The following is a 27,554-nucleotide window of genomic DNA, read 5'->3' as shown; positions in this document are numbered from 1 at the left end:
GTACAATTATTTAGACCCTACCTCTCCCTTTTTTTGGTAAGCTTGGAATATACAGACCATCCGGAAAGTATTCACAGGGCTTCACTTTTTCTACATTGTGTTATGTTACAGCCGTATTTAAAAATGGATTCAATTCATTATTTTCCTCAAAATTCTACAAACATCCCCCATAATGACAACGAGAGAGAAGATTGATTGAAATCTTTGCAAATTTATTAAAAATAAAAAAGGAAAAAATCCCATGTATAGAAGTATCACAGGCTCCTCCCATCACAGACTCCTCCCATGTACATAAGTATCACAGGCTCCTCCCATGTACATAAGTATCATAGGCTCCTCCCGTGTACATAAGTATCACAGGCTCCTCCCATGTACATAAGTATCACAGACTCCTCCCGTGTACATAAGTATCACTGGCTCCTCCCATGTACATAAGTATCACAGACTCCTCCCATGTACATAAGTATCACAGGCTCCTCCCATGTACATAAGTATCACAGACTCCTCCCGTGTACATAAGTATCACAGACTCCTCCCGTGTACATAAGTATCACAGGCTCCTCTCGTGTGCACAAGTATCACAGGCTCCTCCCATGTGCACAAGTATCACAGGCTCCTCCCATGTACAGAAATATCACAGACTCCTCCCATCACAAACTCCTTCCATGTACACGAGTATCACAGGCTCCTCCCATGTACATATGTATCACAAGCTCCTCCCATGACACTCAGCACTGATCTCAGGTCCCTCCTGTTTCCACTGATCCTCCTTGAGATGTTTCTACAACTTGATTGGAGTCCACCTGTGGTAGAGTCAGGTGATTGGACATGATTTGGAAAGGCGTACATCTGTCTATAGAAGGTCCCAAAGGTAACAGTGCATGTCAGAGCACAATCCAAGCCATGAAGACCAAGGAATTGTCTGTAGACCTTGGAGACAGTATTGTATGGAGGCACAGATCGGGGGAAGGATACAGAAACATTTCTGAAGCATTGAAGGTCCCAATGAGCACAGTGGTCTCCATCATCCATAAATGGAAGAAGTTTGGAACCACCAGGACTCTTCCTAGAGCGGCCGCCCGGCCAAACTGAGCAATCGGGGGGGGGGGGGAGGGGGGCCTTAGTCAGGGGGGGGTGACCAAGAACCCGATGGTCACTCTGACAGAGCTTCAGCATTTCTCTGTGGAGAGAGGAGAAACTTCCAGAAAAACAACCATCTCTGCAGCTCTCCACCAATCAGGCCTGTATGGTAGAGTGGCCAGACGGAAGCCACTCCTCAGTAAAAGGCACCTGAAGGACTCAGACCATGAGAAACAAAAATTCTATAAAAGGTTGATCTCTTTGGCCTGAATGGCAAGCGTCATGTCTGGAGGAAACCAGGCACCGCTCATCACCTGGCCAATACCATCCCTACTGTGAGGCATGGTGGTGGCAGCATTATGCTGTGGGGAAGTATTTTAGTGGCAGGAACTGGGAGACTAGTCAGGATGGAGGGAAAGATGAATGTAGCAATGTACAGAGACATCCTTGATGAAACCTGCTCCAGAGCGATCTGGACCTCATACTGGGGCGAAGATTCATCTTCCAACAGGACAACGACCCTAAGCACACAGCCAAGATAACAAAGAAGTGGCCAGGGGAGAACTCTGTGAATGTCCTTGAGTGGTCCAGCCAGAACCCAGACTTGAACCTGATTGAACATCTAAGGAGACATCTGAAAATGGCTGTACACTGACCCTCCCCATCCAACCTGATGGAGCTTGAGAGGTCCTGCAAAGAAGAACGGGAGAAACTGCCCAAAAATAGGTGTGCCGAGCTTGTAGCATCATACATCATACTCACCAAGACTGGAGGCCAAAGGAGCTTCACCAAAGTATTGAGCTTCTTTGAAATTGTCATTATGGGGGATGGTTTGTAGAATTTTGAGGAAAATAAATAATTTAATCTTTAATTTAAATAATTTAATCCATTTAGTAATAAGCCTGTAACTAAACAAAATGTGGAAAAAGTGAAGCACTGTGAATACTTTCCGGATGCTCTGTATGTCAGCTGATCACTCAAACCCCTTCAACGTCTAGAACTCCGGAGTGTGGACCTGAGATAATCTCAGCCAGTCTACAGGATTAGAGAAGAACACATTGTTTATGTGATGGGAATTTTGCAACTCAAATGAATAAGAAGATTGTCACCATAAAAGATTTTTTTTTTAAAATAATATATAATTATAGAATAATACATTTTAATCATAATTCAAATTTGTTGGCTAAACATCAAATGTTTGTTTCTGTGTAAAGAGGACTCACCCCAATAAAAGGAACAAACTTCTGGCAAGAATCTTCTTCAGCACTGAGAAAAGGGGAAGAGGAGAAGAAAAGACACCGAAATAGAAAATTTAAGAAGTAAAGTAGAGATGTGAAAATAAATAATAGAATAACACAAAAAAAATAAAGCTCAGCCGAGGAATAGAACGACATTGAGAAGAACACATAAAAAATAAGTGAGGAGATGGAGGAGGACCAATGAGGAAAGTAAAGGATGGATGAGAACAGAAGAGATGGAGGAGGACCAATGAGGAAAGTAAAGGATGGGTGAGAACAGAGGAGATGGAGGAGGACCAAAGAGGAAAGTAAAGGATGGGTGAGAACAGAAGAGATGGAGGAGGACCAAAGAGGAAACAAAAGGAGTGGTGGGAAAAGAGGAGAAAAATGAAGACCAATGGAGAAACAGAAGAAGTGGAAACAGAGGAGAAAACAGGAGAGGTGAGAAAAAAGCAGATGGAGGAGGACCAATGAGGAAACAGAGGCAGAGGTGGGAACAGAAGGAGAGATGGGAACAGAGAGGATGGAGGAGGGCAATTGAGGAAACAGAAGGAGAGATGGGAACAGAGAAGATGGAGGAGGGCAATTGAGGAAACAGAAGGGGAGGTGAGAACAGAGAAGATGGAGGAGGGCAATTGAGGAAACAGAAGGGGAGGTGAGAACAGAGGAGATAAAGGATGACAAATGGATAACAGAAGTAGAGTTGGCAGAACCTGAGATGGACAAGGACACATTAATAATACAAGGAGAGGAGATGGATGAAAACATGATGGAGGAGGCCTTGTGAAAAGAGCGATGGGAGAATAGCAAGTGAAGGAGGGCACATGAATAACAGGAGACTAGAAAGAAAAGTATATGAAGGACACATTGATAATAGGATGAGTGGCGGGAGAAGATTGATTAGGACCTATGAATAACAGAACAGAAGAAGAGATGGAGGAGGACACATGAAATAGATGAGAGGTGGAAGTAATGGAGAAGGACACATAAAACAAGCAGAGACGAGATAGCGGAGAAAACAGCAAAGGGGAAATGGTAACCGGTGATGAAGTAGAAGATGTGGGAGTAGCAGAAATGGTGGAAGAAGAGGGGGTGGAGAAGGACACTTGAATAATAGTAAGAAGAGGAGGAGGACAGATGGATAATGGAGGAGAACACATGGATAGTAGGAATAGAGATCGGGGAAGAGGGGATTGAGGAGCACAGCTAATTACCAGGAGAAGAGATGGAGGAGGACACATGGATTAGGTAGGAGAAGAAGAGATGGAGGAGGACACATGGATTAGGTAGGAGAAGAAGAGATGGAGGAGGACACATGGATTAGGTAGGAGAAGAAGAGATGGAGGAGGACACTTGGATTAGATGACAGGTGGGAGAAGAAGAGATGGAGGAGGACACATGGATTAAATGAGAGGTGGGAGAAGAAGAGATGGAGGAGGACACATGGATTAGGTAGGAGTAGAAGAGATGGAGGAGGACACATGGATTAGGTAGGAGTAGAAGAGATGGAGGAGGACACATGGATTAGGTAGGAGAAGAAGAGATGGAGAAGGACACATGGATTAAATGAGAGGTGGGAGAAGAAGAGATGGAGGAGGACACATGGATTAGGTAGGAGTAGAAGAGATGGAGGAGGACACATGGATTAAATGAGAGGTGGGAGAAGAAGAGATGGAGGAGGACACATGGATTAAATGAGAGGTGGGAGAAGAAGAGATGGAGGAGGACACATGGATTAGGTAGGAGAAGAAGAGATGGAGGAGGACACATGGATTAGGTAGGAGTAGAAGAGATGGAGGAGGACACATGGATTAAATGAGAGGTGGGAGAAGAAGAGATGGAGGAGGACACATGGATTAGGTAGGAGTAGAAGAGATGGAGGAGGACACATGGATTAAATGAGAGGTGGGAGAAGAAGAGATGGAGGAGGACACATGGATTAAATGAGAGGTGGGAGAAGAAGAGATGGAGGAGGACACATGGATTAGGTAGGAGAAGAAGAGATGGAGGAGGACACATGGATTAGGTAGGAGTAGAAGAGATGGAGGAGGACACATGGATTAAATGAGAGGTGGGAGAAGAAGAGATGGAGGAGGACACATGGATTAAAGTGGTTGTAAACTCTCCCCCACAACTTTGTCCCATGTAAATCAGCATAAAAAACCCTAATGAACATGGCTTGTAGATATCTCCTTACTTGCTTAGTATTGTTGCAATCCTTTTTGTTCTTTAGAATGACGTCACTGAGCATGCCCAGATCTCCCCTGATTTACAGCACACTCTGTGTACTTTATATATTATCAGGATTCCTACTGCACACAACACTGAAATCCCAGGAGACTTCAGAATCATTCAGAGCATCCTAGTACACCCCATGTGACCATGTGACATCACATGCAGTGTAAAGCAGGGCATCGGACAGCATTACTGCAGTCTTATCATCTGAAGCTGATAAAACGGACAAAGGCAAACACTAGATAATCCACACGAGTAAATACTATGAAATAAAACAAGTCAGCTATGAACAGGGTTGCCATAGAAACGTTGGATTGAGAAGGAGGCTTGGTTAACAGTACAGGAAGTGCTCAATGTAAGGGAGGAAATACACTCCACTGTGGACTCAGAAAACAATACTTAAGATGGTGCTGCCTAACCCCTGGAAAAAAGTTTTTTTTTAAGTTTCTTTAAACAGTAAGTAATATGTGATTTGGGCTGGATTACAGTGGCTATAGTTTGATAATTAATTATTATAATGGACTAAATGAAAAGAAGCATCAGAGTGGGAGAGCTTACTTCCTCTTTAAATGAGAGGTGGAAGAAGAAGAGATGGAGGAGGACACATGGATTAGATGAGAGGTGGGAGAAGAGATGGAGGAGGACACATGGATTGGATGAGAGGTGGGAGAAGAAGTGATGGAGGAGGACACATGGATTAGATGAGAGGTGGGAGAAGAAGTGATGGATTGGATGAGAGGTGGGAGAAGAAGAGATGGAGGAGGACACATGGATTGGATAAGAGGTGGGAGAAGAAGTGATGGAGGAGGACACATGGATTAGATGAGAGGTGGGAGAAGAAGTGATCGAGGAGGACACATGGATTAGATGAGAGGTGGGAGAAGAAGTGATCGAGGAGGACACATGGATTAGATGAGAGGTGGGAGAAGAAGCGATGGAGGAGGACACATGGATTAGATGAGAGGTGGGAGAAGAAGCGATGGAGGAGGACACATGGATTAGATGAGAGGTGGGAGAAGAAGAGATGGAGGACACATGGATTAGATGAGAGGTAGGAAAAGAAGCGATGGAGGAGGACACATGGATTAGATGAGAGGTGGGAGAAGAAGAGATGGAGGAGGACACATGGATTAGATGACAGGTGGGAGAAGAAGAGATGGAGGAGGACACATGGATTAGATGAGAGGTGGGAGAAGAGATGGAGGAGGACACATGGATTAGATGAGAGGTGGGAGAAGAGATGGAGGAGGACACATGGATTGGATGAGAGGTGGGAGAAGAAGTGATGGAGGAGGACACATGGATTAGATGAGAGGTGGGAGAAGAAGTGATGGATTGGATGAGAGGTGGGAGAAGAAGAGATGGAGGAGGACACATGGATTAGATGAGAGGTGGGAGAAGAAGTGATCGAGGAGGACACATGGATTAGATGAGAGGTGGGAGAAGAAGTGATCGAGGAGGACACATGGATTAGATGAGAGGTGGGAGAAGAAGTGATCGAGGAGGACACATGGATTAGATGAGAGGTGGGAGAAGAAGCGATGGAGGAGGACACATGGATTAGATGAGAGGTGGGAGAAGAAGAGATGGAGGACACATGGATTAGATGAGAGGTAGGAAAAGAAGCGATGGAGGAGGACACATGGATTAGATGAGAAGTGGGAGAAGAAGAGATGGAGGAGGACACATGGATTAGATGACAGGTGGGAGAAGAAGAGATGGAGGAGGACACATGGATTAGATGAGAGGTGGGAGAAGAAGCGATGGAGGAGGACACATGGATTAGATGAGAGGTGGGAGAAGAAGCGATGGAGGAGGACACATGGATTAGATGAGAGGTGGAAGAAGAAGCGATGGAGGAGGACACATGGATTAGATGAGAGGTGGGAGAAGAAGCGATGGAGGAGGACACATGGATTGGATGAGAGGTGGGAGAAGAAGCGATGGAGGAGGACACATGGATTAGATGAGAGGTGGGAGAAGAAGTGATGGAGGAGGACACATGGATTAGATGAGAGGTGGGAGAAGAAGCGATGGAGGAGGGCACATGGATTAGATGAGAGGTGGGAGAAGAAGCGATGGAGGAGTAAACATGGATTGGATGAGAGGTGGGAGAAGAAGAGATGGAGGAAGACACATGGATTAGATGAGAGGTGGGAGATGAAGCGATGGAGGAGGACACATGGATTAGATGAGAGGTGGGAGAAGAAGTGATGGATTGGATGAGAGGTGGGAGAAGAAGAGATGGAGGAAGACACATGGATTAGATGAGAGGTGGGAGATGAAGCGATGGAGGAGGACACATGGATTAGATGAGAGGTGGGAGAAGAAGTGATGGATTAGATGAGAGGTGGGAGAAGAAGCGATGGAGGAGAACACATGGATTAGATGAGAGGTGGGAGAAGAAGTGATGGATTGGATGAGAGGTGGGAGAAGAAGAGATGGAGGAAGACACATGGATTAGATGAGAGGTGGGAGAAGAAGCGATGGAGGAGGACACATGGATTAGATGAGAGGTGGGAGAAGAGATGGAGGAGGACACATGGATTAGATGAGAGGTGGGAGAAGAAGTGATGGAGGAGGACACATGGATTGGATGAGAGGTGGGAGAAGAAGCGATGGATTGGATGAGAGGTAGGAAAAGAAGAGATGGAGGAGGACACATGGATTAGATGAGAGGTAGGAAAAGAAGAGATGAAGGAGGACACATGGATTAGATGAGAGGTAGGAAAAGAAGCGATGGAGGAGGACACATGGATTAGATGAGAGGTGGGAGAAGAAGTGATGGATTAGATGAGAGGTGGGAGAAGAAGCGATGGAGGAGGACACATGGATTAGATGAGAGGTGGGAGATGAAGAGATGGAGGAGGACACATGGATTAGATGAGAGGTGGGAGAAGAAGCGATGGAGGAGGACACATGGATTAGGTAGGAGAAGAAGCGATGGAGGAGGACACATGGATTAGATGAGAGGTGGGAGAAGAAGAGATGGAGGAGGACACATGGATTAGATGAGAGGTGGGAGAAGAAGCGATGGAGGAGGACACATGGATTAGATGAGAGGTGGGAGAAGAAGAGATGGAGGAGGACACATGGATTAGATGAGAGGTGGGAGAAGAAGAGATGGAGGAGGACACATGGATTAGATGAGAGGTGGGAGAAGAAGCGATGGAGGAGGACACATGGATTAGATGAGAGGCGGGAGAAGAAGAGATGGAGGAGGACACATGGATTAGAGAGGTGGGAAAATAAGGGATGGAGAAGGACACATGGATTAGATGAAAGGCGGGAGAAGAAGAGATATAAGAGACACATGAAATAGATGAGAGGAGGGAAAAGAAGAGCTGGAGGAGACACATGGATTAGATGAGAGGTGGGAGAAGAAGCAATGGATTGGATGAGAGGTAGGAAAAGAAGAGATGGAGGAGAACACATGGATTAGGTATGAGAAGACAGGGAGGATGACACATGAAATAGATGAGAGGAGGGAAAAGAAGAGATGGAGAAGGACACATGGATTAGGTATGAGAAGACAGGGAGGATGACACATGAAATAGATGAGAGGTGGGAAAAGAAGAGATGGAGGAGAACACATGGATTAGGTATGAGAAGACAGGGAGGATGACACATGAAATAGATGAGAGGTGGGAAAAGAAGAGATGGAGAAGGACACATGAAATAGATGAGAGGTGGGAGAAGAAGAGCTGGAGGAGACACATGAATACGAGGCAGAAGAAGAGAGAGCAGAGGAGATGGAGGAGGATACATAATTGCAGTTGGAGTAATGGGAGAAGAGGAGATAGAAGAGGAGAATATGAATAATAACAGGAGAGGTGGCAGAAGAGAAACTGAAGGAGAATAGGAAATTGAAGAAGACAATAAAAGAAAATAGTATAGTAACTATTAGAAGAATGTATTAACACTTTTTTTGATGAATTCTGAAGCAAGCAAGCAAGCAAGCAAGCAAGCATAGTACAGGTAGCAGAAATATTGCTAATGGAAAAGTCCGGGTCCTCTGGTGAAAATGTTTTTCTGCCATTCAGATGCCAGTCCACCAATGATGGAGATAAAGGGCCAAACAAGGAATATGTGTTCAGCAGAGGACTTAGTAAAGGTTTAGGGAATTCTTATGATTTTTCAACACTTCCGCACACAAGGCATTAAAATGTCACGTAATCTTTATCTACATAACCATAAACCATCCCCTCTGGGTTGCTTATTTGCTCCTGGGATGGTTTTCATGATGAATGACCCAACTTCTCTACAGTTCTAGACTTCAGATGTCCTAACATTATAGAATATCTTGTTAGTACTCTGAATTGATTGGCCTATCAATCATGCTGTCTTGAAGCACCATTACCCTCCCCCTACTATACTTCATGGCTGTGGCGAGGTTTTTATTTTTGTGAACATAATACCCTCCCTATATATTTACATACATATAATCACATACATACATTGTATGCATACGTGTAATGTATGTTTGTGTCATCATAACAGACAATGTTGCTCCGGCATTGCTGAGGAACATTCACATTTTTTCTTTTAAAAAAAATGGGTTTCTCTTCAGTAATATTCAATTCTTAGGCTTATCTAGCACAAGTGAGGGGAAATTTACTAAAACTGGTGACCAGCTTGACCACACCATGGAAACGCATGCTGCTGATCCAGGTTGGCGGCACCCAGGGTCACACCAGCATTTAGAAGAAGGAAGACCCCCTTCCTAGATCTGTCCCACCTCCCACCATGTGTCACACTAACACTCTCATGTAGATTGTATGGTAGGATGGGGACTCAGGACACTGATGGGATAACGGTATCTAATGTGAAGAGAGGACCTCTGAAGTTTGTGAAGGGGGCTCCGATATGAAGAAAGGACCACTGATATGAAGGGGGAGCTGTAATGTGATGTGATGTGATTTTTTTTAGCACGTTTATTCATTCAGTTATAAAGTTATTTAATATAAAAAACGCCCAACTCTGACAATTCTGTTACATCCTCACACAATGCATTCTTCTTTCCAGTTTGGTGTGTTTTGTTCATGACTTCCACCAGTGGGGAATGTTTCAGATGAAATGGTAACAATGGAATTATAGCACATTAATCAACCCAGCAAAACATTATACAAATGAGAGCTGGGACGCCCAATATATGTCTACTAGTAGATAACACAGTCACCCGATATTCATCTATTCCTTGTGGAGGACACAGTCACCCGATATTCATCTATCCCTTGTGGAGGACACAGTCACCCAATATTCATCTATCCCTTGTGGAGGACACAGTCACCCGATATTCATCTATCCCTTGTGGAGGACACAGTCACCCGATATTCATCTATCCTTTGTGGAGGACACAGTCACCCGATATTCATCTATCCCTTGTGGAGGACACAGTCACCCGATATTCATCTATCCCTTGTGGAGGACACAGTCACCCGATATTCATCTATTCCTTGTGGAGGACACAGTCACCCGATATTCATCTATCCTTTGTGGAGGACACAGTCACCCGATATTCATCTATCCCTTGTGGAGGACACAGTCACCCGATATTCATCTATCCCTTGTGGAGGACACAGTCACCCAATATTCATCTATCCCTTGTGGAGGACACAGTCACCCGATATTCATCTATTCCTTGTGGAGGACACAGTCACCCAATATTCATCTATTCCTTGTGGAGGACACAGTCACCCAATATTCATCTATTCCTTGTGGAGGACACAGTCACCCGATATTCATCTATTCCTTGTGGAGGACACAGTCACCCAATATTCATCTATCTCTTGTGGAGGACAGTCACCCAATATTCATCTATCTCTTGTGGAGGACACAGTCACCCAATATTCATCTATTCCTTGTGGAGGACACAGTCACCCAATATTCATCTATCCCTTGTGGAGGACACAGTCACCCAATATTCATCTATCTATTGTGGAGGACACAGTCACCCGATATTCATCTATCCTTTGTGGAGGACACAGTCACCCGATATTTATCTATCTCTTGTGGAGGACACAGTCACCCGATATTCATCTATCCTTTGTGGAGGACACAGTCACCCAATATTCATCTATCCCTTGTGGAGGACACAGTCACCCGATATTCATCTATTCCTTGTGGAGGACACAGTCACCCAATATTCATCTATCTCTTGTGGAGGACACAGTCACCCAATATTCATCTATTCCTTGTGGAGGACACAGTCACCCAATATTCATCTATCCTTTGTGGAGGACACAGTCACCCAATATTCATCTATCCTTTGTGGAGGACACAGTCACCCGATATTCATCTATCTCTTGTGGAGGACACAGTCACCCAATATTCATCTATCCTTTGTGGAGGACACAGTCACCCGATATTCATCTATCCCTTGTGGAGGACACAGTCACCCGATATTCATCTATCCTTTGTGGAGGACAGTCACCCAATATTCATCTATCCCTTGTGGAGGACACAGTCACCCGATATTCATCTATCCTTTGTGGAGGACACAGTCACCCGATATTCATCTATCTCTTGTGGAGGACACAGTCACCCGATATTCATCTATCCCTTGTGGAGGACACAGTCACCCGATATTCATCTATCCCTTGTGGAGGACACAGTCACCCGATATTCATCTATCCCTTGTGGAGGACACAGTCAACCAATATTTTCACCTTCATGTTTTAGTGCAGAACATAAGGAGGAGCGTCAGGATTCTCCTCTATAGAGTTCATGATTATCTCTCATCTACATAATACAATATATACAGAATATACATATGGAAGTCCTTCCTTCCACCAGACTGCATTCAAGCATCACTAACTGTCTGGATCCCAACCTTCTCATCTATGCCTCTGACAATAAATTCAATTAATGAATGTTTAACCCATCAGAGCCCACATGGGATCCAGAGGTGATGAAGAGGATGTGAAATCCACTTGGTCTGGCAGGTCCTGGAGATCAGGGAAGGTCCAGCGCTGGGAGAGAGAAGGACGCAAGCCCCACACATTAAAAGTGGATTTTAATAGCAAATTACCTAAAACCACATACAGTAAGCGGATTAATCAAATGCTCATCTGGGAAATCCTCAGACGTTGCACATTTCCATCTCTCTGCAGGCCCCATACTGTGGATACTTTTGTTGGCTTTGCACTGCTGCTGTATCCTTGTATTGCCTGCAATGAGCGTTTGATATATTTGACTTTGCTATTAAATTTTACTTTTATTTCACAAGGTTTGTGTCCTTCAGTCTGTTGTATCTACCTCTCTGCCCTGGCTCTGGTAATACATTCATTGGAGCTTTTCCCCTCTTTCCAAATCAAGCATCCCAAAATCATAAAATTCAATGGTTACTGAAATGGTGCAATTTGCTCTGAAATAGACATATATTCCCCTACAAAAATATGAAGCAGAGCCCAGGAGATCTTCCGATTCAATCTACAAAATCAGGAACTACTAGATGGAAGAAGCTTCACAAAAATACTTATTAACAAAACGTGCAAAAGTGATACACCAGAGAATATGGACTAAGCCCGCTTACACACGGGCGGACTGTTCGCCCAACTTTGTTCGTCAAACAATCCGACAAACAGTCCGCTCAAAATTTGCATGAACGGACTTGACCACACACGATGAACGAACAGTCCGCTGAAAGCGTGCGCGATGACGTGAACGGCACGTACGACGGGACGAGAAATTCGACGTCCAATACACTGCAATGCAACCTTCGCCGTGTAAATCCTTTCTGAGCATGCGCGAAACTTAGTTTGTCGAACAAGCCTACACACGAGCGGACTGTCCGCTGAAACCAAGTTTCAGCGGACTGTCTTACGGAAATTCCGAAAAACTTTGTTCGTCAGACTGTCCGCTGAAACTGTCCGCTGAAGCCCACACACGAGCGGACTGTCCGCTGAAACACTGTTCAGCGGACAAAGTTGGGCGAACAGTCCCCGCATGTGTACGCGGCCTGAGGAACAAGATCTTCTGCAATTTGGATCTCCAAGATCTCTTCTATTCAGATTCAAGGATCTCCTAAGATCTCTTCTATTCAGATTCAAGGATCTCCACAATCTCTTCCACTCAGACACAAGGATCTCCAAGATCTCTTCTATTCAGATTCAAGGATCTCCACGATCTCTTCTACTCAGACACAAGGATCTCCAAGATCTCTTCTATTCAGATTCAAGGATCTCCACGATCTCTTCCACTCAGACACAAGGATCTCCAAGATCTCTTCTATTCAGATTCAAGGATCTCCACGATCTCTTCTACTCAGACACAAGGATCGTTAGAAGATTTTCAACAGTCACACTCAATCTCCGTGATCTGTTCCATTCAGGTAAAATTACTTACACAAGATCTCTTGTAATCAGACACATGGATCTTCAGAAGCTCTCCTCTAGTCATGCACATGGATCTACAGAATATTTTCTCCAATTAAACAAAAGGATCTTGTGAAGATCCAAGAAGAGATAGGTAACAGAGACACTATAATGAATCTTCATGCCATAAAAATCATTAAACTAAAGTTTGATATTTATCACAGGAGGAAAGTCATATCTACATTACTATCACAGAACACAAACAGGAGGACCAGGAGTCACCCAGCACAGAAAAGGAATGGAAGGAAACTAGAAGATTCCAATCAATTAGTGACCACAGACACAGGAAGTACATCGAGAAAGATCACCGATAGAAAACCTAGGAGGTGACTGAGTCATGTAAAGTGGGGGAATCCTCAACTGGTCCTCATCACCGGTCAAACATTATGAACTGGAAATATTCCTATTCCGTTCCCCATCACCTAGCAGTAGGATTACTTCATTATCCTGTATCGGAGCATCTACTATAGGTATCTGAGGGATTCATGGGTGGATTTAAACAGTGTTTGGAAACCCATTTTTTAGTCTTTAAAGGTTCGTAATGAGTCACTTCATTCATGGCAAAGAGCTGGCCTACCACATTTAGAAGGTTATAAATGGAAACGATCTAAATCAGTCGCTCTTGTATAAATGGAGGATTTCCTTGATGATAGCTACTTCTGGAAGATCTACAGATAACTCACTGATAGGAGACAGAGTGGTGCGGATGGTTGGAAAAGGTTAGCGTCGGCGGGATGAAGGACAGTAGAGAACTTTATAATGTAGACAAAAACTCACCCAAGCTCTACAAGCATGATTGTAGAATGATGAGCTGAATAACAGTTCTCAGGCTTGTTGTGTCTCATAAACATCAAAATAGCTAAAAATTCCAGAAACTCGATTTCTTCTTCTTAAATCTTTATTGAGCACTAACAGCAGTGCGACATCTAAGACGCTGACAGCGCCTTCCTCATAGCTACGGCCGAAACATGTTAGCATTTTAGATGCCGCTCAATAAAGATTTAAGAAGAAGCAATCGAGTTGCCTGCATATTTTGCTATAGTGGAGAACATTGACTCTATACATCGGAACTTCTCAGACAGAAGACAAAGAGGTCACCAGTATGCAGAAGAAAGGGACACCAGACTGGTAAAATAAGGCCGTGATTATAAATCAAAGGGGAAGGCTTCCAAGATCCAAAAAAAAAGTGTAAAAAACTGACCCAAATAACCAAGAAAACAGACAACAGAAAATTCAAAACCAAAATAGAATAAAGCCGTAACGGATGATAAACCTTATTACATTTTTTGTTGCTAAATACAATTCCCTTTACTTACAGTTCTCACGACAAAAAAGTAGGGGAATTCTCTAGAAAGGAAGGATAGACGGCATCTTTTCTGAATGGGGTGGGAAAGGGTTTTTGTTGGTGCCCATGTCTACCTCTTTTTGAGATCATAAATCTCCCAATGGGGTCCTTTATCCCCTCCATCCAAAAGAAATCAAAAACATGGCTGAGGCTGGGATTTAATATGAGTTTATATCTGTTGGACTGAATTCAGTAAACCTCCACTAGTGTTTCTGGCGGTTCCTACAACCCATCATCTGCCCTTTTCATTCCAGATGTTCCTACAACCCATCATCTGCCCTTTTCATTCCAGATGTTCCAACAACCCATCATCTGCCCTTTTCATTCCAGATGTTCCTACAACCCATCATCTGCCCTTTTCATTCTGGCGGCTCCTACAACCCATCATCTACTCTTATCATTCTGCCGGCTCCTACAACCCATCATCTGCCCTTTTCATTCTGGCGGCTCCTACAACCCATCATCTGCCCTTTACATTTTGGCAGACCCTACAACCAATCATCTGCCCTTTTTGTTCTGGCGGCTTCTACAACCCTCTTCTTTGCGTTTCTTTTTGAGGGGCAGCAATGTCCCCCCCAATGTTCAGACTTGGAAATGGTTGACCTTTGCTTGGCTCTGTGACTTCAGTGCTGAGATATCAGCGTGACCTGTGTTTTCCCCACTCTATGGAACGCCCTTAATTTTTAATACCTTTTTATTGAATTAGCTCTTCAGATTGAACCTTCTCATAGTGAACTCTATAGGTGTCCTGTCTGTATGTTTATGGCAATGTGTTCCAGGAGTGTTGAAGGGCTGTGCTGGCTCAGGGTCTCCTCCTCTACCTCAAGGATATGATGGAGTAGAAGCTGCCAGGGCTGAAATATTGCCTTTCCCAGAAAGATCCATGGGAAGGCTGGGACCATTGCATGCTTTTGATGTAGAGGGAAATTTACATTTAGGGTTAGAAGTTCACAGACACAAAAGGTTAGACGTGAAGTTCCGATAAGAAACAGAGAAGAAACAAAACCAGGGTACCTGGTATAAAAATCAAAGTACAGACTTCTTTTCCTGGACAGCCAGAAAACATAAAAGGAGCATTATACAAAAACCGCTGTGTGATAAGTCAAAATTCCAGAGACAAGTACAGACACCGAAACATGGGAAGAGACAGAACTCATCAGACATCAACTCTTACCAAGATCTGCCATCGGCAGCATAATACACACTATGCTGGCCATGGCTGTATGGGTCATGGTAAAAGTAATGATATCAACACAAAACAACTACCAAATTCCCCCAAAATCTTATCCAAGGTCAATGTTATACCCACAAAAGTAAAGTTAACACCCGAGTAACAAGATTCTGGGATACACCCAAGAAAACCCATGACATCCCCCAAACCCCATCTATACCTGTGACCCCAATTCTTATACCGAATTCATTTCTTGTCAATCAATGAAAACACATCAAGGAATGAGGATTGAGAAGCAGCCCAGCCAGATTTAGCAGGATCAGGCAACAATATCACATCCTCAGAGAAGAGATCTCAGAGGAAATAAAGTCCCTGAAATCCCGGTCTGATCTCTACTGTTTCCTGAAGATGAAACGACACTGGCGGCGTGTGGCCACCATCGCTCCATCCCCCACAGACAGTATAACGGGGCAATCTGAGCGCTCATGTTTATGTGCAAACCAAATGCCATCTTATGTCTATGACTCTTCTGTGAGCCTCAAACAGCTTCTTTCATACCCCAAAATCATTATTGGCCGACCCATGGATCATCAAACTATAAAGTATCTTTGTAATCCTGACATTGCCACCCAATCGCATTCACACTTTAGGTGGAGTACCAACATCGGCTCTTCTAGGAGGCTACAGATCTTCTTCCACACCTAGAGGTGTTACGGTAGAGAACCCCTTCTACACCTAGAGGTGTTACGGTAGAGAACCCCTTCTACACCTAGAGGTGTTACGGTAGAGAACCCCTTCTACACCTAGAGATGTTACTGTAGAGAACCCCTTCTACACCTAGAGATGTTACGGTAGACAACCCCTTCTACACCTAGAGATGTTACGGTAGAGAACCCCTTCTACACCTAGAGATGTTACGGTAGAGAACCCCTTCTACACCTAGAGATGTTACGGTAGAGAACCCCTTCTACATCTAAAGATGTTACGGTAGAGAACCCCTTCTACACCTAGAGATGTTACGGTAGAGAACCCCTTCTACACCTAGAGGTGTTACGGTAGAGAACCCCTTCTACACCTAGAGGTGTTACGGTAGAGAACCCCTTCTACACCTAGAGGTGTTACGGTAGAGAACCCCTTCTACACCTAGAGATGTTACTGTAGAGAACCCCTTCTACACCTAGAGATGTTACGGTAGACAACCCCTTCTACACCTAGAGATGTTACGGTAGAGAACCCCTTCTACACCTAGAGATGTTACGGTAGAGAACCCCTTCTACACCTAGAGATGTTACGGTAGAGAACCCCTTCTACATCTAAAGATGTTACGGTAGAGAACCCCTTCTACACCTAGAGATGTTACGGTAGAGAACCCCTTCTACACCTAGAGGTGTTACGGTAGAGAACCCCTTCTACACCTAGAGGTGTTACGGTAGAGAACCCCTTCTACACCTAGAGGTGTTACGGTAGAGAACCCCTTCTACACCTAGAGGTGTTACGGTAGAGAACCCCTTCTACACCTAGAGGTGTTACGGTAGAGAACCCCTTCTACACCTAGAGGTGTTACGGTAGAGAACCCCTTCTACACCTAGAGATGTTACGGTAGAGAACCCCTTCTACACCTAGAGATGTTACGGTAGAGAACCCCTTCTACACCTAGAGATGTTACGGTAGAGAACCCCTTCTACATCTAAAGATCTTACGGTAGAGAACCCCTTCTGCAACTAGAGATCTTACGGTAGAGAGCCCCTTCTACACCTAGAGATGTTACGGTAGAGAACCCCTTCTACACCTAGAGATGTTACGGTAGAGAACCCCTTCTACATCTAAAGATCTTACGGTAGAGAACCCCTTCTGCAACTAGAGATCTTACGGTAGAGAGCCCCTTCTACATCCAGAGATGTTACGGTAGAGAACCCCTTCTACATCTGAAGATGTTACGGTAGAGAACCCCTTCTACACCTAGAGATCTTATGGTAGAGAACCCCTTCTACACCTAGAGATGTTACGGTAGAGAACCCCTTCTACACCTAGAGATGTTACGGTAGAGAACCCCTTCTACACCTTGAGGTGTTACGGTAGAGAACCCCTTCTACACCTTGAGGTGTTACGGTAGAGAACCCCTTCTACACCTAGAGGTGTTACGGTAGAGAACCCCTTCTACATCTAAAGATCTTACGGTAGAGAACCCCTTCTGCAACTAGAGATCTTACGGTAGAGAGCCCCTTCTACACCTAGAGATGTTACGGTAGAGAACCCCTTCTACATCCAGAGATGTTACGGTAGAGAACCCCTTCTACATCTGAAGATGTTACGGTAGAGAACCCCTTCTACACCTAGAGATCTTACGGTAGAGAACCCCTTCTACACCTAGAGATGTTACGGTAGAGAACCCCTTCTACACCTAGAGATGTTACGGTAGAGAACCCCTTCTACACCTCGAGGTGTTACGGTAGAGAACCCCTTCTACACCTAGAGGTGTTACGGTAGAGAACCCCTTCTACACCTAGAGGTGTTACGGTAGAGAACCCCTCCTACACCTAGAGATCTTATGGTAGAGAACCCCTTCTACACCTAGAGATGTTACGGTAGAGAACCCCTTCTACATCTAGAGATGTTACGGTAGAGAACCCCTTCTACATCTAGAGATGTTACGGTAGAGAACCCCTTCTACATCTAGAGATGTTACGGTAGAGAACCCCTTCTACATCTAGAGATGTTACGGTAGAGAACCCCTTCTACATCTAGAGATGTTACGGTAGAGAACCCCTTCTACACCTAGAGATGTTACGGTAGAGAACCCCTTCTACACCTAGAGATGTTACGGTAGAGAACCCCTTCTACACCTTGAGGTGTTACGGTAGAGAACCCCTTCTACACCTAGAGATGTTACGGTAGAGAACCCCTTCTACACCTAGAGATGTTACGGTAGAGAACCCCTTCTACACCTAGAGATGTTACGGTAGAGAACCCCTTCTATATCTAGAGATGTTACGGTAGAGAACCCCTTCTACATCTAGAGATGTTACGGTAGAGAACCCCTTCTACATCTAGAGATGTTACGGTAGAGAACCCCTTCTACATCTAGAGATGGTACGGTAGAGAACCCCTTCTACATCTAGAGATGTTACGGTAGAGAACCCCTTCTACACCTAGAGATGTTACGGTAGAGAACCCCTTCTACACCTAGAGATGTTACGGTAGAGAACCCCTTCTACACCTTGAGGTGTTACGGTAGAGAACCCCTTCTACACCTAGAGATGTTACGGTAGAGAACCCCTTCTACACCTTGAGGTGTTACGGTAGAGAACCCCTTCTACACCTTGAGGTGTTACGGTAGAGAACCCCTTCTACACCTAGAGATGTTACGGTAGAGAACCCCTTCTACACCTAGAGATGTTACGGTAGAGAACCCCTTCTACATCTAGAGATGTTACGGTAGAGAACCCCTTCTACACCTAGAGATGTTACGGTAGAGAACCCCTTCTACACCTAGAGATGTTACGGTAGAGAACCCCTTCTACACCTAGAGATGTTACATTAGAGAACCCCTTCTACAACTAGAGATCTTACGGTAGAGAACCCATTCTATACATAGAGATCTTACGGTAGAGAACCCATTCTATACATAGAGATGTTACGGTAGAGAACCCCTTCTACATCTAGAGATGTTACAGTAGAGAACCCCTTCTACACCTAGAGGTGTTACAGTAGAGAACCATTTCTATCTAATGACCTCAATCCATGATCACTCTCTTTCACGTTTTAACCCAAACTCAACACCATTCCCTAGATAAAGTCACATTTTAGTTTACAGAGGAAAGAAGCAGATAAATGTCTCCCTCTATCTGATCTTTTCCATAGTTCTGGACCCGGACAGCCATCTCTAAATCCCTGGCGTGAGTTCCAATGTTGTCGGAATGGGAGGCGAAGCCTCCGCGTGAGCAGTAGGATGACTCCTGAGAAATCAATGACTGAACACATCATCAGGAAGGAAGTATATGGCAGAGGAACCGTCTCAATGTGTAGAAAACACTCAGTGTGTAGAAGGTCCTCCTCACCTTGGGGGGTGGCTGGTTATGTAAATATTAGGCTTGTAGAATGGAGCGCGAGCTTTCTCTTGCCGGCAGGTTCACCAGTACGGCTTGTTGATCCAATCTTATCTGGCCTCTATCAATAAACCATACCAGTGAACCTGCGGGCAGCGGAGAGCTCCATACTACAAGCCTACTATGTGTAGAAGCAGCCACCTTCCATGGTGAGAAGAACCTTCTACACATCAGATGATATGGAAAGGGTCCCTCTTAGATGTGAGCTCCATTATACATTGTAGACTTTCTCTGCTCTATATAGAAGCTTCCATTGTTCTGAGGATATCCTATGAGAGTGGCTCAGTGACTTCCTGCTACCCCACTGGGTATGAGCTATTTGTATAATATATACAGTATCTGACAAAAGTAAGTACACCCCTCAGTGACATTTCTTCTCTCTTTTCATGTGACAACACTGAGGAAATGACACTTGTCTACAATGTAAAGTAGTGAGTGTACAGCTTGTATAACAGTGTAAATTTCCTGTCCCCTCAAAATAACTCAACACACAGCCATTAATGTCTAAACCGCTGGCAACAAAAGTCAGGCCCAATTAGGCATTTTCTCTCCCCGGTGTCATGTGACTCGTTAGTGTTACAAGGTCTCAGGTGTGAATGGGGAGCAGGTGTGTTAAATTTGGTGTTATCGCTCTCACTCTCTCATACTGGTCACTGGAAGTACAACATGGCACCTCATGGCAAACAACTCTCTGAGGATCTGAACATAAGAATTGTTGCTCTACATAAAGATGGCCTAGGCTATAAGAAGATTGCCAAGACCCTGAAACTGAGCTGCAGCACGGTGGCCAAGACCATACAGCGGTATAACAGGACGGGTTCCCCTCAGAACAGGCCTCGCCATGGTCCACCAGAGAAGTTGAGGTCACGTGCTCAGCGTAATATCCAGAGGTTGTCTCTCACACCTCCAACACCACCACTGCCTTACTAAAGAAGCTGAGGGTGAAGGTGATGGACTGGCCAAGCATGTCTCCAGACCTAAACCCTATTGATCATCTGTGGGGAATCCTCACATGGAAGGTGGAGGAGGGGAAGCTCTCCAACATCCACCAGCTCTGTGATGTCATCATGGAGATGGGGAAGAGGACTCCGGGGGTGACCTGTGAAGCTCTGCTGACCTCCATACCCAAGAGGGTTGAAGGCAGTGCTGGAAAATAATGGCGGCCACACAAAATATTGACACTTTGGGCCCAATTTGGACATTTTCACTTAGGGGTGTACTGACTTTTGTTTCCAGCGGTTAGGCATAAATGATACCTGCCCGGGTACAGTGGCTATTTCCAATGGAAATATTTCCCTTCCGCATTGATGTGACACACCCCGCCCCTGCAGAGCCAGGAAACCCTCATCCCCAGATCTGAGCGCACTGGTCATACATAGTAGGGGCACAACACGTGGTCATCCCTGTATGAGAACTTTATACATGACTGGACCAGGGACAGGTGTCAACCAGGAGGAAGTGACTATAATGCTGGCCCCGGTAAGGCCATGGAGCCCCACCGTACACAGTGTCTGTTTACTGCACAGTCTCCTAGGTAACAAGAACCTCAACCCACACCTCAGCCTCCTATAGCGAGATCACAACTGCAAATAATTGTAATCATATAAAATCTCATCCACAAATCCAACCTCCGTCCTCCGAACCCATCCTCCATATATCCCGAACCTCCGTCCTCCAACCCATCCTTACCACTCCACCCTGTACATATCCCCAACCTCCACCCTCCGAACCCATCCTTACCACCCCACCCTGTAAATATCCCCAACCTCCGTCCTCCAACCCATCCTTACCACCCCACCCTGTACATATCCCCAACCTCCACCCTCCGAACCCATCCTTACCACCCCACCCTGTAAATATCCCCAACCTCCGTCCTCCAACCCATCCTTACCACCCCACCCTGTAAATATCCCCAACCTCCGTCCTCCAACCCATCCTTACCACCCCACCCTGTACATATCCCCAACCTCCACCCTCCGAACCCATCCTTACCACCCCACCCTGTACATATCCCCAACCTCCACCCTCCGAACCCATCCTTACCACTCCACCCTGTACATATCCCCAACCTCCACCCTCCGAACCCATCCTTACCACCCCACCCTGTACATATCCCCAACCTCCGTCCTCCGACCCATCCTTACCACTCCACCCTGTACATATCCCCAACCTCCACCCTCCGAAACCATCCTTACCACCCCACCCTGTACATATCCCCAACCTCCACCCTACGAACCCATCCTTACCACTCCACCCTGTACATATCCCCAACCTCCGTCCTCCCAACCCATCCTTACCACTCCACCCTGTACATATCCCCAACCTCCACCCTCCAAACCCATCCTTACCACTCCACCCTGTACATATCCCCAACCTCCACCCTCCGAACCCATCCTTACCACTCCACCCTGTACATATCCCCAACCTCCACCCTCCGAACCCATCCTTACCACTCCACCCTGTACATATCCCCAACCTCCGTCCTCCAACCCATCCTTACCACCCCACCCTGTACATATCCCCAACCTCCGTCCTCCGACCCATCCTTACCACTCCACCCTGTACATATCCCCAACCTCCACCCTCCGAACCCATCCTTACCACCCCACCCTGTACATATCCCCAACCTCCACCCTACGAACCCATCCTTACCACTCCACCCTGTACATATCCCCAACCTCCGTCCTCCCAACCCATCCTTACCACTCCACCCTGTACATATCCCCAACCTCCACCCTCCGAACCCATCCTTACCACCCCACCCTGTACATATCCCCAACCTCCACCCTCCGAACCCATCCTTACCACTCCACCCTGTACATATCCCCAACCTCCACCCTCCGAACCCATCCTTACCACCCCACCCTGTACATATCCCCAACCTCCACCCTCCGAACCCATCCTTACCACCCCACCCTGTACATATCCCCAACCTCCACCCTCCGAACCCATCCTTACCACCCCACCCTGTACATATCCCCAACCTCCACCCTCCGAACCCATCCTTACCACTCCACCCTGTACATATCCCCAACCTCCACCCTCCGAACCCATCCTTACCACCCCACCCTGTACATATCCCCAACCTCTGTCCTCCAACCCATCCTTACCACCCCACCCTGTACATATCCCCAACCTCCACCCTCCGAACCCATCCTTACCACCCCACCCTGTACATATCCCCAACCTCCACCCTCCGAACCCATCCTTACCACTCCACCCTGTACATATCCCCAACCTCCACCCTCCGAACCCATCCTTACCACCCCACCCTGTACATATCCCCAACCTCCGTCCTCCAACCCATCCTTACCACCCCACCCTGTACATATCCCCAACCTCCACCCTCCGAACCCATCCTTACCACCCCACCCTGTACATATCCCCAACCTCCACCCTACGAACCCATCCTTACCACTCCACCCTGTACATATCCCCAACCTCCACCCTCCGAACCCATCCTTACCACCCCACCCTGTACATATCCCCAACCTCCACCCTACGAACCCATCCTTACCACTCCACCCTGTACATATCCCCAACCTCCACCCTCCGAACCCATCCTTACCACCCCACCCTGTACATATCCCCAACCTCCACCCTACGAACCCATCCTTACCACTCCACCCTGTACATATCCCCAACCTCCACCCTCCGAACCCATCCTTACCACCCCACCCTGTACATATCCCCAACCTCCGTCCTCCAACCCATCCTTACCACCCCACCCTGTACATATCCCCAACCTCCACCCTCCGAACCCATCCTTACCACTCCACCCTGTACATATCCCCAACCTCCACCCTCCGAACCCATCCTTACCACCCCACCCTGTACATATCCCCAACCTCCGTCCTCCGACCCATCCTTACCACTCCACCCTGTACATATCCCCAACCTCCACCCTCCGAACCCATCCTTACCACCCCACCCTGTACATATCCCCAACCTCCACCCTACGAACCCATCCTTACCACTCCACCCTGTACATATCCCCAACCTCCGTCCTCCCAACCCATCCTTACCACTCCACCCTGTACATATCCCCAACCTCCACCCTCCAAACCCATCCTTACCACTCCACCCTGTACATATCCCCAACCTCCACCCTCCGAACCCATCCTTACCACTCCACCCTGTACATATCCCCAACCTCCACCCTCCGAACCCATCCTTACCACCCCACCCTGTACATATCCCCAACCTCCGTCCTCCAACCCATCCTTACCACCCCACCCTGTACATATCCCCAACCTCCGTCCTCCGACCCATCCTTACCACTCCACCCTGTACATATCCCCAACCTCCACCCTCCGAACCCATCCTTACCACCCCACCCTGTACATATCCCCAACCTCCACCCTACGAACCCATCCTTACCACTCCACCCTGTACATATCCCCAACCTCCGTCCTCCCAACCCATCCTTACCACTCCACCCTGTACATATCCCCAACCTCCACCCTCCGAACCCATCCTTACCACTCCACCCTGTACATATCCCCAACCTCCACCCTCCGAACCCATCCTTACCACCCCACCCTGTACATATCCCCAACCTCCGTCCTCCAACCCATCCTTACCACCCCACCCTGTACATATCCCCAACCTCCACCCTCCGAACCCATCCTTACCACCCCACCCTGTACATATCCCCAACCTCCACCCTACGAACCCATCCTTACCACTCCACCCTGTACATATCCCCAACCTCCACCCTCCGAACCCATCCTTACCACCCCACCCTGTACATATCCCCAACCTCCACCCTCCAACCCATCCTTACCACTCCACCCTGTACATATCCCCAACCTCCACCCTCCGAACCCATCCTTACCACTCCACCCTGTACATATCCCCAACCTGCACCCTCCGAACCCATCCTTACCACTCCACCCTGTACATATCCCCAACCTCCGTCCTCCAACCCATCCTTACCACTCCACCCTGTACATATCCCCAACCTCCACCCTCCGAACCCATCCTTACCACCCCACCCTGTACATATCCCCAACCTCCACCCTACGAACCCATCCTTACCACTCCACCCTGTACATATCCCCAACCTCCACCCTCCGAACCCATCCTTACCACTCCACCCTGTACATATCCCCAACCTCCACCCTCCGAATCCATCCTTACCACTCCACCCTGTACATATCCCCAACCTCCACCCTCCGAATCCATCCTTACCACTCCACCCTGTACATATCCCCAACCTCCACCCTCCAACCCATCCTTACCACCCCACCCTGTACATATCCCCAACCTCCACCCTCCGAATCCATCCTTACCACTCCACCCTGTACATATCCCCAACCTCCACCCTCCGAATCCATCCTTACCACTCCACCCTGTACATATCCCCAACCTCCACCCTCCAACCCATCCTTACCACCCCACCCTGTACATATCCCCAACCTCCACCCTCCGAATCCATCCTTACCACTCCACCCTGTACATATCCCCAACCTCCGTCCTCCAACCCATCCTTACCACTCCACCATGTACATATCCCCAACCTCCACCCTCCGAACCCATCCTTACCACCCCACCCTGTACATATCCCCAACCTCCGTCCTCCAACCCATCCTTACCACTCCACCCTGTACATATCCCCAACCTCCGTCCTCCGACCCATCCTTACCACCCCACCCTGTACATATCCCCAACCTCCACCCTCCGAATCCATCCTTACCACCCCACCCTGTACATATCTCCAACCTCCACCCTCCGAATCCATCCTTGCCACCCCACCCTCCACATATCCCCAACCTCCACCCTCCGAATCCATCCTTGCCACCTCACCCTCCACATATCCCCAACCTCCATCATCCGAACCCATCCTTACCACCCCATCTGCCACATATCCCCAACCTCCGTCCTCCGATCAATCCTCCACATATCCCCAGCCTCCGTCCTCCGAATCCATCCTTACCACCCCATCCGCCACATATCCCCAACCTCCGTCCTCCGACCCATCCTTACCAACCCATCCTCCATATATCCCCAGCCTCCATCCTCCGAACCCATCCTTACCACCCCATCTGCCACATATCCCAAACCTCCGTCCTCCGACCCATCCTTACCAACCCACCCTCCACACATCCCCAGCCTACGTCCTCCAAACCCATTATTACCACCCCATCCGCCACATATCCCCAACCTTCGTCCTCCGAACCCATCCTTACCACCCCACCCTCCACATATCCCCAACCTCCGTCCTCCGACCCATCCTTAACAACCCATCCTTCATATATCCCCAACCTCCACCCTCCGAATCCATCCTTGCCACCCCACCCTCCACATAGCCCCAACCTCCACCCTCCGAATCCATCCTTGCCACCTCACCCTCCACATATCCCAAACCTCCGCCCTCCGAATCCATTCTTACCACCCCACCCTCCATATATCCCCAACCTCCCCCCTCCGAATCCATCCTTACCACCCCACCCTGTACATATCCCCAACCTCCACCCTCCGAATCCATCCTTGCCACCCCACCCTCCATATATCCCCAACCTCCGCCCTCCGAACCCATCCTTACCACCCCATCCGCCACATATCCCCAACCTCCGTCCTCCGAACCCATCCTTACCACCCCACCCTCCACATATCCCCAACCTCCGTCCTCCGACCCATCCTTACCAACCCATCCTCCATATATCCCCAACCTCCGCCCTCCGAATCCATCCTTACCACCCCACCCTGTACATATCCCCAACCTCCGTCCTCCGAACCCATCCTTACCACCCCGCCCTCCACATATCCCCAACCTCCGTCCTCCGAACCCATCCTTACCACCCCACCCTGTACATATCCCCAACCTCCACCCTCCGAATCCATCCTTGCCACCCCACCCTCCACATATCCCCAACCTCCATCCTTCGAACCCATCCTTTACCACCCCACCCTGTACATATCCCCAACCTCCGTCCTCCGAACCCATCCTTACCACCCCGCCCTCCACATATCCCCAACCTCCACCCTCCAACCCATCCTTACCACCCCATGCTCTACTCTTCGAACAAAATTCTTACCACCCCTTCCTTCACATTTCCCCAACCTCCACCCTCCAAACCCATCCTTACCACCCATCCTCCACATATCCCCAACCTCCGCCCTCCAAACCCATCCTTACCACCCCATTTTCCACATGTCCCAAACCTCCACCCTCCAAACCCATCCTTACCACCCCATCCTCCACACCCTCCGAAACCCATCCTCCACACATCCCCAACCTCCGCCCTCCAAACCCATCCTTACCATCCCAACCTCCTCCCTCTGAACCCCTTTCTCCACATATCCCCAACCTCCGCCCTTCGAACCTAATCCTTACCACCCCATCCTTCACATATCCCCAACCTCCCCCCTCCAAACCTAATCCTTACTACTCCATCCTCCACATTTCCCAAATCTCTGCCCTCCGAATCCCATCCTTACCACCCCATCCTCCACATATCCCCAACCTCCTCCCTCCAAACCCTATAATTACCACCCACCCTCCACATATTCCCAACCTCCGCCCTCCGAACCCCATCCTTACCATCCCATTTTCCACATACTGTATCCCCAACCTCCGCCCTCCAAACCCCATCCTTACCACCCCATCCTCTACTCTACGAACAAAATCGTTACCACACCATCCTCCACAGTTCCCCAAACCTCCACCCTCCGAACCCCATCCTTACCACCTTATCCTCCACATATCCCCAACCTCCGCCCTCCAAACCCCATCCTTACCACCCTATCCTTCACACATCCACAACCTCCGCCCTCCGAACCCATCCTTACCACCCTATCCTTCACACATCCCCAACCTTCGCCCTTCGAATTCCATCTATACCACCCCATCCTTCACATATCCCCAACCACCACCCTCCGAACCCCATCCTCTGCATATCCCTAACCTCCGCCCTCTGAACCCCATCCTTACCACCCCATTTTCTACATACTGTATGCCCAACCTCCACCCTCCGAACCCATCCTTACCACCATATCCTC

At 47.6% G+C, this 27,554-nt stretch overlaps 1 protein-coding gene across 5 annotated transcripts in view; it reads right to left on the bottom strand.

Annotated features, from left to right (window-relative positions):
• The window catches only part of LOC143986937 (phosphofurin acidic cluster sorting protein 2-like), a 134,714-nt gene that overhangs the window by 4,393 nt on the left and 102,767 nt on the right, over positions 1 to 27,554 (bottom strand). For 3 of the 5 annotated variants that reach the window (XM_077485351.1, XM_077485348.1, XM_077485350.1), the window contains 2 exons: positions 15,288 to 15,320; positions 2,304 to 2,346 (listed from right to left, as the gene is read on the bottom strand). In XM_077485351.1, coding sequence (XP_077341477.1) covers positions 2,304 to 2,346; positions 15,288 to 15,320 — 76 coding nt within the window. The other 2 variants (XM_077485349.1, XM_077485352.1) reach the window with 2 other exon arrangements.

This window comes from Lithobates pipiens, unplaced genomic scaffold, assembly GCF_037356315.1.
Source record: "Lithobates pipiens isolate NorthernLeopardFrog02 unplaced genomic scaffold, aLitPip1_a1.2 Scaffold_18, whole genome shotgun sequence".
Lineage (NCBI taxonomy): Eukaryota > Metazoa > Chordata > Amphibia > Anura > Ranidae > Lithobates > Lithobates pipiens.
Note: the sequence above shows the minus strand (reverse complement) of the source record. Positions and strands in the feature narration are given on the sequence as shown.